This window comes from Pseudopipra pipra, chromosome 2 (genome assembly GCF_036250125.1).
Source record: "Pseudopipra pipra isolate bDixPip1 chromosome 2, bDixPip1.hap1, whole genome shotgun sequence".
Classification (NCBI taxonomy): Eukaryota; Metazoa; Chordata; class Aves; order Passeriformes; family Pipridae; genus Pseudopipra; species Pseudopipra pipra.
Genome location: NC_087550.1, coordinates 23,642,645 through 23,654,464, shown reverse-complemented (window position 1 = coordinate 23,654,464; position 11,820 = coordinate 23,642,645). Strand labels below are relative to the sequence as shown.

The following is an 11,820-nucleotide window of genomic DNA, read 5'->3' as shown; positions in this document are numbered from 1 at the left end:
AAATTTGAGTGACTGAGAAACACTGGTCTTTTGTCTGTGACCTCAGTAGAGCAGTGAAGGTGGCAAGTTTGCCATGAAGCTGTTGGCATTCTCAAAAACCAGAAAAAACAGAAATTTCTGTTGCAGTTTCCCCAAGGAGAGGAAGTGTTCCCCAGCCCAGTCTCTCTCCTATGACAGGGGATCACTACAGGAACAGGAAACATGTCGCTTGCACATATCTCATAAGCTGGGGAAAGGCTGTCGGTGTGGTCCATGAATGTGGGAAGATATCTGAAGGGAGTTCACCTTGGCAGAGAGGCAACTCGGGGGGTTGAACACGCAAGGTGAGTCGTGTCATTTTCTACAATTCAAGCAGAAAGTTTATTTCTATCTCACAGTGGCAAGAGTGTGACACTGGAAATCATGCAAAACGAGCTTTGTGTGCCTGGTTAGAAAGACTCTGGTGGAGATTTACATTAGGCTGTTTCAGCTGACACACGTCCCATGGGACAACTGTTCAGCCTCTTGCCCTGCCTCTCCTCTGTGTAGCAGATAAAAGAGTGCAAGACAGCCTTGCTACCTCAAGACAACCATTTACTTGGAGAGAGGTCCTTGACTGCCCCTTTATAGGTGTTTTGCCCCACAGAAGCAAAGTCAATCTGCCAGGGTTGAGCTCTGCAATCTAGTGATGAGGCTAATTGAAACCACTTGATTTTGAATGCTAAATATTTGTTTGCACACAAGATGGAATCCACGCCTTTTTTGGAGAAGCCATGAGGCAACTGATGATTACATGCAAGAATACAGACATCTAATTGTGTCATTTGTAAATTGGCACTTTGTCCAGAACCCATGTGAGGTGCTGAGGTCTGCTCTGTTTCCCAGGCAGTTCCTTGGAGCCTCATCATGAATTTTCCTGTGCCCTTGCTAAGCCAGCTGCTGTATTTCAGAGATGAGTTGCAAGTGATTTCTAAATAGTGGCTGCAAAGGTTCCTGGGATGAATGGATGTGATCAAAATGCTTGATTTCAGCTCTGCTCTTGAGCTGCTGACAGATACAGCACAGCATTAAGTCAGCAGCATAGCACAGCTTGGGAAGCAATTGCTGCTCTGTTCATATTTCATTGCACTTGGCACAAAGCTGATACTGAGGAAAATAACTTGGTGGGACTTCTTAGGTGTTGAAATATATATTTCTATATCAAAAATTTCTGGAGTTTCCCAGTCAACTACTGAAGATTTAAATGCGATGAGGAATTTGATACCTTTACGTACGCTTGCGCAAGGTTGCCTCACTTCTTTACATCGAGAGTGGCAGAGCACTGGAACAGAGAGCCCAGGGAGGTCGTGGAGTCTCCCTGTCTGGAGACATTCAAAACCCTTCTGGACGAGATCCTGTGTCAGCTGCTATAGTTGACCCTGCCTTGGCAGGCAGGGTGGACTAGATGATCCCCAGAGGTCCCTTCCAACCCTAACAATTCTGTGATTTTGAAGTTGTCTAAAAATAAAATAAAAAATAAATTATTCCATTTTGTACTCATTTTTTCTTAAACAGTACTGGATAGTGACCCACATTCCCATTTCTACACCCAAGCAAATTCCCTGAGTTGGAACATCCCAGGCCCAGATATGGTTGTGGACATTTTGCAGCTCCATGGTGCCAAAGAAAAGCTTTTCTCGGTTCAGCCTGGTATTTAGGCACTACCCAGTCAGCTACAGGCCAGTCTTTCTGGGGTCAAGAGCCTCTGTGGGGATATCTGTGTCATTTTACATAAATACTCAGAAATTTGCACAGGAGACCGCAACTTCCATCAGGCCTATATCCTCTACCTCAATGGATATTGAGCAGAGTAAAAACATACCAGGCCTTTTACCTCACCATTTCATTTTAACACAGCTTTTTCCCAGACAGAATAAGTAGAAGGCATTTCTTTCCACAGTAGTAGGACTTGACTGAGAAGGTCAAGGGAGACCGGAATGAGATTTTTTTGTAAAAGCACTGAAATCCTACACAAGGGAGAAAATTCTGTTCCAGGAGCAAATAATTGCACGCAACTACACAAATCTATAAGTGAGAGACTTTATTTGAACCAATTTTTCAAATACAGACATCTGTATTATTCTCACTTCTCGGGAATGTTTTCTGCTCATTTTTGAAGCTTGCAACCTTAGGACAATATTCAGGACATATGTGTACATTAGATCTCTGCAGATGGACACATTCATAATGCACAAGTACAATGAGTGAGAGACTCTTTCCAGATCCTCACACAAGAGCATCGGAAATGGGCCGCTCTAATCGTCAAGTTCTGCTCTTATTAGCTTCCAGACACGTCACAGTTCTTGATATTCTCTAGGCTGTAGCCACCTTCTTCAGGCCCCGATTTACTACTGTGTTACTTCAGCTGTATGCCAGTGTAACTCCTCAAAATAGGGCTTAGGTGATGCACAGGGATGTGTTTTATTCATTGGGAACAGGCATGAGCAGAAAAACCAAGCTATTGAGTGAACGGTTCACCTGGGATTTTCTTTTGTGAGAGTAGTCTAGGTCTCAGGCTGGGATTTATTTTTTGGAAGTGGCCAGTGGTTCTGGGTGTGTAATACATGAATCTTGATGTTCAGAGCATACAGGGGACCTGTGGCTTGGACCCCAGTGAGGTGTCTCTCAAGTTGGGCACTCCAGACGTGAGCCACTGGGGTCACTAGCCTGTTCTGCAAATCTCAACCTTCACCTCTTCTTTCAAATATTGCTCAACAGAGGAATGTAGTAATAAAGCATTGTAGGTAAGAATGCAGGCTCGCACATGACCTGAGATCAACACCCTGAAAAATGGATAGAGGGTAGCGCTTTCAGAACCACCTAAATGACTCATGATCTTCAGCTCCACTTTGGGAAATGACTGGAGAATTTCAGGCCTGAGACCCCCAAATGCACTGCAGAGAGGAGTTTGGACATCCTTCAGCATCTGGGCCTTAGGAACTTGCATCTCTTTGAAAGCCAGTGAAATGTGTGCTCTCAAGTGCCCATGTCACTTAGGTTATTCTGAAAACTGTACCCTATATACATATAGGTAGATAAGGGGCAGACTTTCACAGGCACAAGTGGCAGTTAGACATGTAACTCCCATTGATTTTTTTCCCCCTCGGGGACCTGGAAATTACCCCCCGAGGAGTTGAATCCTCCTCTCGCACTATTTTCACACCAGATTAACACCACTGGTTCCAGTGGAGCGACTCCTGAGTTACCCCGGTGTGAGCGAGAGGAGAACCAGTCCTGAGGTGCTCTAAATATCCAGTGAAAGTGCTAATGTGGCAATGCGGAAAAGCAGGGAATCTGAGCACAGGCCTGGAAGAGGACCCCCAACGCCACTTCTGGCATCGCTGAGCTGCAGGTGACCACCGAGCGGACTTCTTAGCCAAGAGGGACCACAAAAACAATCATTCAAACCCTTCCCTCCACCTCTGCAAACCACAGCCACTCCATTTCCTTCCGAAAACATCTATGACAAACACCAGACAAAAAGTCTCAAGTGCTAGTTTGCTGTTTGGAGACCACAAGAAAAAAGAAATAACTCTCATGGGGAGTTTGCTATGAACTCCCTCTTCCTTTTTTTCTTCTTTTCTTTTTTTTTAAATCCCTCTCTTTCAGTCATGGCCATTTCTTTCACACATTTCCCAAGCTTCTGTGTTTATGTGGTCACCACAGGTGAGTTACTTCTAGCTAAGGCCTCTCATGGGGCTGCATTAGGGTTTAGGGTTGGAAAACACTGGGTCTGAAGGGATCTTAGCAGAATGCCCTTCCCCTCCCTTTGGAATGTGGCTCATTGGGAAGCTCCTTGGCTGATGCAACTACTGCAAGGGTTGTGGGGTTTTATATGCTATCAGTGCAGATAGTCAGGATGCCACAAGCATTGCAAAGCAAACCAAATCCATGCGAACGATCTACTGCATTGACAGGAGGTGGGGGTTATGTTGAAATTTTTTTCACTTTTCCAAGGCTTAGTCTAGTGAAATGTAGTGAAATGTCAAGAGCTGGCCTACAGCTGGTACGAGCATTCAGTATAGCTGTGGGTCACTGGTGTGTCTTACTACAGAGGCATGGAAAAAGCCCCTCTTGGACCCTGAATTTCCACAGCACTGCACGGTGAGGTCAGGCACAATATTCCCAGTGTGAGTCACTCTGACATGCCCTTCCCTTTCCATACATAAAATAACAACCACAGACACCTCCAGGCAAAGCTATATTCTCTTCAGGGAGAGAGAATGAGATATATATTCCCTGGGGAATTACTGTTGGTTGTCACATCAGGACTAGTAGAAAAACTTCAACTACTCTGCTGATTACTCTTTGCTCCACTCTTTACTTCTGGGACCTCCTGCCTCTTCTGCTGCTCTCAGCTCGTTTGATATTTTGCTAGAAAAATCGTTCCTCAAACACCCTTGTTCTCTTTCCAGTTTCCATCCCATGCTACATCCTTTATGCTGTTTCCTTTTAGCCTTTGAAAATCTGACTGAGGAGGCAACTCAAGGAAATCCAAATGCTTTTCTCTGCTCTCTTCCTGTACCCTGAAGACAGCCCAGCTTCCTATACAAATCTTGTGTATTACACATTAAACCACTGCCTGCTCAAGGCAGGGTTTGTCTCTGTGTTCTCTCTCACGCTCTCTTTGCCCTGACTCTCTGGCAGGATCAGGACACGGTACAATAAGAAAGATAAGGGGTGCTTGGTTACAGCTAGAAATTTTAGACTGGAACCAAGGGAGAGGAATTAGTATTTAAATTATTTCGGTTTGCAGTTGGTAACCACATACCCCATTTTCTTTGTGGGAGGGGAAAAACCAAAACACAAAACCCAACCCTTTGTTCTCTAAGCAACATGGCAAAGTATGTTCTTACGAACGGTGACAAAACACGCGCGATGCCCCAACCATCAGCCAAGGGGGAGGCAACATGCGAAATACAAAGATAAAACATCCCTGGGGAGAGAAAGTTTTTTAATTTTTTGAGGAGGGAGGAAGGCCTATGTCCAGGAAGACATGAGAGGCAGTTTTCATTTCCTTATAAAGTTAAAAATAGTAATAGCAAACTGGAGGCAAAATGAAAAATTTGGCATCTGAAGTCAGAAGAGCAGGGAGACCACATGGTCTTTGAGGAAACAGGCAAGACAGTCCTTAAGAAAACTGTTGTAAATGGTCATGACAGGAAATAAAGCCAAACAAAAACTGTGCTCTCTCCTTCCTGCCTCCTCCCAAACACCTCTCCCACAAATCCTGAGAGCTGAACCTCAGTTCTCTCAACTCAGTGCTAGAGACACGGGGTTTCTGCAATGTCTGAGCTGGGCTGGGCACCTTGTGTGCTACGAACAGCAAACATACTCTACACCTCTCCTCCCTAAGCCTCAGCCCCCCGTGTCCGTCAGAGCGCTCTCCCTCCCCAGACACCATCCACACCCCTGCTGCTGTTGCAGCAGAAAACGGGCGGGGTGGTGAGACCTGACATACGGTCCAAGCAATGCCTGATGTCTGCGCTACATTTGCTGAATTGAGGTCAGGCTGGAAGGTGTCTCAGGGTTTACCACCCATCATGACATGGGAATATTAGCATATATATCATTTATGAAGTATGACACAATACCTATCTGTCAGTCAGCCCATCTTTCTACTTATTTAGTCTGTCTAATCTACTTTAGCTAGCTACGTTTCACTATCTCTATCAATCATCTATTGCTCCATATTATCTAATTTCTTCCTGTCTCTCTCTCATCTTTTTCACTCTAATCTTTCTTTCTCTAGCTATACTCCCCTCTCTCTCCCTATCATCCATCTATCCACTCAGAAATCTTCCCCCCCCTCCTCTCTCTAATCCCTGTTTTTAAAACTCTCTGTCCAATCTCTCTCCCACTCTCTCTTTCCCTCTCTTTTAAAAAATATTCCCAGTCTCTCTCTCTCTTATTTCTACACAGTGCCAGGAAGCACATCTAAATGAATCCTGACGTGTTTTGATGGCACTTGCAGTGAGCAGGCTACGTTCAAAGCGATCATTTCTGAGGAGACACTGTTCATCTTTTCTCCCTGTTTCCAAAAAAGAGATGGAGAAGAACAAACGAGTAGGGCAGGGAGGGCCAGCCAGCCCCTCTGAAGGCCATGGAGCTGCCACTCCAAGAGACATCAGCCACCAAGGGACATTGGAGCTGTCAGCATAACCATCTTTTTGGTGTTACTGCTGTGAGGGCAATTTAATCATGGCCCTGCAGCATCACAGAGTAACACTGCAGGGTACGCTGGCTGTCACTGCCAATGCAGCCGGGAAATCATGCAAGAGCTGGTGGGAAAGCACATGATCATAATCAGGGCAGTGACAGAGCAATAATAGCCAATAAGTGGGCTTTTATGAAAGTCCAGTTATTACTAAATATATTTTAACTGTTCACTCTCACAGCTCATAAACAGAGCAGCAGACCCAGATGGCTGTGCAGGCTTAGGGTTTGGCATCTGTCAGTCCTCCACTGGGACAGGCAGACATGCACCAGGGAACATCACACACCCTGTGGAAAGCAGTGGTGGAGATTTAGGATGTGGTGCTCTGCCCTGGCCATAAATGACAGCTAAAAACTTCTTTGTTAGAGCTGAGTGAACCATCCTGGAGTTCACCAGGGAGCAGGAATAGGTATTTCTCAAAGTGCTGTTGACTGGCTCTTACACCACCAGACCTCATCCTGCCCATGTGCCTATTTATTCAATGCATTGGCCCAATTTATTTTGCCAAATAGAACACTTTTGGAAGGCCACACTATGCTATGCAGTGACTTTTCCAACTCTAGCCCAAAGGGGTGACCATTATCCTGCTGCCAGGGGAAGCTCAGGCCCCAGGACCCTGTTCCCTCATGGCCCTTGGTGCACCTCTTGGCAGGGGTCAGACCTTCAGCATGGATCAAAGCAGGTCCCTTTGCAGGCTCATCTCTCCAAGGTCACCATAGTTTTCCAAATCAGGGCCTAGAGGTCTCCTAGAGAGCCACTTATCATATTCTTTCCTAAAAACTGATTTTGCAACTTTCGTTATTTATGTTAGTCAGTGCTAACATCTCGCTCAAAATCCAAGCCTGCTCCCCTTAAAAATCCCCTCAGCAGTGCCAGGGAGAGCAGTCAGTCACTGACTGGTGGCCAAGAAGCACAGCTGGACCACGCAAGAAGTGGCCAACCAGAGACCACAGGCCAGCAGGATGTACAGCAGTATAGAAATGCGACACGGTGGTATTAATGATCATTATTCTCATTTATTAGAATTATTTTCAGTTTGAAAAAGGAGCCTGGAGCCAAGCATTACGCTAATTGGCACATTTTTTAGTTGTTGTTGTTGTTTTAGTTCTGAAAACAAACTGGGGTTTAGTATTCTTTTTCCTTCATTTGTTTGTAGTGTTGGGTCTTTGTTTTTTTTTTTCTTTCGTTCATTCCATCACATTGAAAAAGGAAGAAAAGAATTTTTTTTCCCTCTTTTGTTTTAACTCACTCAGTAAGTCTGGACTCCTCGGATGAACGTAACATTGCACACACACACACTTGGAGAAGAGAGAGAGAGGAGAGGGAGAGAGAGAGAGAGAGAGCGCGCTCGCAGTGGGCAGACAGACACACGCACGCGCCAGGTCAAAGAACTCTGATACAGTGCAAGAATTTTCCCAAAATGATTGGATCATCATTACCAAAAACTCGCCATAACAACACCAAGAAACAAAGAAATGTTTAAGCCACACTGTTTGACTGGGATTTTTCCTGCTTTTTTTTTTTTTTCTTTAAATGTTTGCCACACAGAGAGAAAAAGGGTTTAAGTGGGAGTGGGAGAGGGACAGACAGGCTCACAGATGTGAGCAGGAAGGGGGGAGATCAAGATTGGGGTGGGAAGGAAGGATAGAGGATAGGGGGAGGGAGGGAGGGGCAATGGGGAGTCATTTCTTAATGTTCAGGCATTTTCTTGGTCCGCCTTGCTCTCTTCTTCTTTCACCTCTTCCTGCTGGGCACTTTCAGTAGGTTTGGTTTCTTCTACAGCATCTAGTGGGGAAAGAGATGGTCCAGGGTTAGTCAGCCATGACCTAGAGCATCCTGCATGTGCACACAGCCACTGCATAATGGACTGCATGGCTTCAGACTTCCCTCTCCCCAAAGTGACCCAGGTCTCAAAGTCCCTGGCATTTCTGCAGCACGGAAAGAACATACCAGGGTCCAGCACAGCAGGCAAGTGTGTAGCTCTCACAAAACACCTTCAGCCAAAAAGTATGTGCAACTGGAAGGAGCTGCCTTGCTTGCTGCTGAAGTGCCACGCAACCACTGTTCATGTCATCAGATGCACTTATTAGGCTCTTGGCTTACCAACTGGATCACACACCTTTTTATGGAACCCACTAACTGCACCAACTACTGCTGAATTGTTGTCCCTTAATTACAGCCAAAACTTATAGAGGTCACAAAGAATAAACTCTATAAACACTTGAAGCCTGCAAGACCCAGAGGGAAAAATTTTGTAACCTGTAACTCAGACTTCTGTCACACTGAACGAGGATCTAGAGAAATGTCTCTAGCCTTCAAGAATTGGAGCCTTCATCCAGGAGGTTGCCACATCTCTCCACTTTTCTGAGTTCTCCTTTCAAAAGCAAAGCTGCCCTGGGGGGAAGCAGTGAGTGTAACCGGAGGCTGAGCTGCCTGTCAATCAGACACCTTGTTCTGGCACACCATCCACATAAGAAGTTAAAACTAATGCTAGGAACAATCCCACAAAGAACTAGACAGAGGATCAGAACCCAGGGGAAGGCAGAGGCAGCCAAGAGGAACAAGGCAAACGAAAGGAGTGCCCCTCAAGCTGGAGTGATCTCACTGCTGGGTTCATTTAGCCTGAGACACCTCTCCTTCACTGCAGCATGAGAGATTTAATTGCCTCTGAGTTTCTACTGACCAGCTCTCACTATGTTCAGATCAGGGTACACTACTGTGTTCTCTGGCCTCTTTGAGAAACACTCCGTGCACTGTGTGGATTACTTTTACAGGACAAAGTGATGGTTGACCCAGGGCTGCAGGGCTGTAAGGCAGGATAAAGCACAAGGGTCTTAGTGTACTGGAGTGGTTGGTCTGCTGCATCACCATTTCTCCCCATTTCTCACTGACTCCCCCTCCCACACACACATACACACAGCCCATGGAGAGGTCAAGCAAACAGCATCACTCCACACTTGGCATAAAGAACAGGGAAAAGAAAACAGTGCTGATGGGCTGGGTGGTGTGGGACAGACCACATGTCATTGGTATGACACAAACCTGAATTGATGGCACTCGACATACCTCTGTAGCATCACTGTATCTCCAGTGGTAATTCAGAGAGGACTGTGGGGTCCCTGGATAGTTCCTGGCTTCTCTGATGAACTATCAGATTACAAAGTACCAGCAAATGAAATGGGCCAGGGACTGCTCCCCGGCCCCGAGGCCAGCTGGCACCACACAGCTTATGTCCATAACACAAAACTCTCTTATCCTCCAGAATGGGGTGGCTGTGTCTGGGACCTGTCTGGGGCACAGCTAGTTGGCGTATGCAAAAATCACAGCATGGCCTGTGCTGCCAGATTAACAATACAGATGTGCACTTGTCAGTGTTTAGTTTGTGAGGATTAGCATCCTCATACTCATGTTTAGCTTCAGCAAGAATGCTAATTGGGATGTGAAACTTTCCTTACTGACACCATTCGTGCATATTGGCCTGGTCCATTTGATGCCATCAGATGGCAGACTTGTATTTGCTTCCAATACTAGCAGTAGGTGCATTTCTGCTTCCCACTCCCCCTCTGCTCTTAGCCTAGCTTTTCAATATGTTCCTAGGCACCACTTCCTTATGAATCACCTCTGAGATGTGTGTAACTTCCCACCATGAATCATCTTCATTAAAGACTCTACTTCTGTACCTTCATATAATTTTTATCTTAGTAAACTATGACTGCTGATTTTCCAAAAGGTAAAAAATTCTGTGGGAACATCCCAATGGCCTGAACCACTGCACCTGCAAAACTTCTGGCAGCAAAAACATCTGTGGACTTTCCTTCCCTTGATACTGAACAGCTAAACAAAATCCTATTCAGGGACTCCATCTGCATCTGGTACAGCTACCACCACAGATCAAAGACAAAATAGGCTACTGATTAAAATAGGATGCAAATGTCACTGTAAGGCAAAGCAGGCCAGCTTGGGTTAATTTTTAATTTTGTTAATTTTCCTGAATGACTTGATCCCTGGGAGGGAGGGGAGTCCTTTTAATCCTGCTATTCTCCAAGACATTCACAGAGGAGACGTTGAATTATGAAGCTAAGAGTAGAGTCCCAATGCACAACCATCTACCCTTAAATTTGAGCCAAAAGACTATTGTTAGCCAGCAGCAAAGCCTAGTTTCTTATAAAGCCCTGACAGACAGATCCTAGTAAAGCAGAATTTCTGGGTTTTTTTCAACATGTGCAAGATAAGCGAAAGAGCAGCAAAGAATAGGTAATGTGGCTTCAGGAACACAAACCCTGACACTGTATTTCATTGTGTTTAAAACTTTTTGTATCTTCCTACTGAAAATATGCACAGGTTTTAGCCAGCAATCCCACAGCCTCCTTTAGCACAGCACAAGAGACGGGCCCGTAACGCAGCAAGCACAGGGACAGACAGACGCTGGGAGGTCCTGCACACCTGCTGTGCTGCCGAGTGCCTTGGCCAAGACATACGAACCGCTAAGCCACACAGATGCCCCTGTTGCATCAGCAGCTGAAAGTGGGGTCCTGCTCCTACACTAGTAAGCTCTTGACAGTTGTCCTGGAGGGATGGGCAGGAAATCTGGTCACGCTCAAAGTGGGGGAGCTGGCAACCTCGGTGCTGTGGGGTAGATCACAGTGTTTCCGTGCTGTTCTTGCTTGATAAGCAGGCAGGTTTAAACACAGTTTCCTGCCATGTTTTGTTCCCTGTTAACTCACCACAGTGGCAAATCTGATTTCCAGGGAGTGCCCGTGGCGCCTAGAGATCCCTGGCTGGCAGAGGAACTGCACAAAGGTGCCTCACTGTCTCCATTACTCTTCTTTGGGGAGCAGACAGCAGTAGGCAGATGACACTCTGCTGAAGCAGCCCAGAAACTGCACTGATTTCTGCTGTGGATGAAAGAGCCTGGACTGACTCTGAGGCTATGGAGCAGCAGGAACAATTTAAAGTCACTTCACCACATATTCAAGTCAAGAGAGAGGAATCATAAAAACCAAATGATGGACTGTGGATATCACAAGTATAAGTCTAGCTTTTTGAATAGGACTTATCATACAAAATTCAGTGAATCGCTCTCCCTCTTTTTTCTTGCATGGTGTTGAAGCAATAAGGGAAAATACTCTATGTACTACTGTACCCTGCTAAGCTATGTCTTATTTCCTAGCAGCTTTAGCAGCATTTCATTGATTTCTGGGATGGGGGAAAAGAAGCAACCTGGTGTTATTATATAGTAATGAAATTTAGCAAGAAGCAATATCATGAAGAATAAAGAATTCAGCACAAAAAAAAAAATAAATTTCAAGCTGTGGCACTGCTAAACCACGTCAGTAAGAAGAAGAGGATTCGCTCTGTGCAATGGGAGCAATGCATCACAAACCCACTGACATCAGGCCAAGTTAATAGCAGTTTTTGATTCACGACAAGCAGTGAGACAGTTTATCTGACTCACCAGTTTATTTGATGCAGGCAATTTCTGCACTGTTGTTCTCTGGGGTTTTCTCCAGCCTAGTTTTCAGTGTCCCAGCAAAGGAAGGCAAGGTATCCCTGGGGAGATTAGTAGATAGCTATCCTGGGGATTC

General features: G+C 45.5%; 1 protein-coding gene across 2 annotated transcripts in view; it reads right to left on the bottom strand.

Moving 5' to 3' along the window:
• Window positions 1-2,042: 2,042 nt before the first annotated feature.
• The window catches only part of GAP43 (growth associated protein 43), a 58,570-nt gene continuing 48,792 nt past the window's right edge, over window positions 2,043-11,820 (bottom strand). For both annotated transcript variants that reach the window (XM_064644407.1, XM_064644406.1), the window contains exon 3: window positions 2,043-8,020. In XM_064644407.1, the coding sequence (XP_064500477.1) occupies window positions 7,932-8,020 (89 nt within the window). In that variant the 3' untranslated portion in view covers window positions 2,043-7,931. The remainder of the gene's footprint in view (window positions 8,021-11,820) is intronic.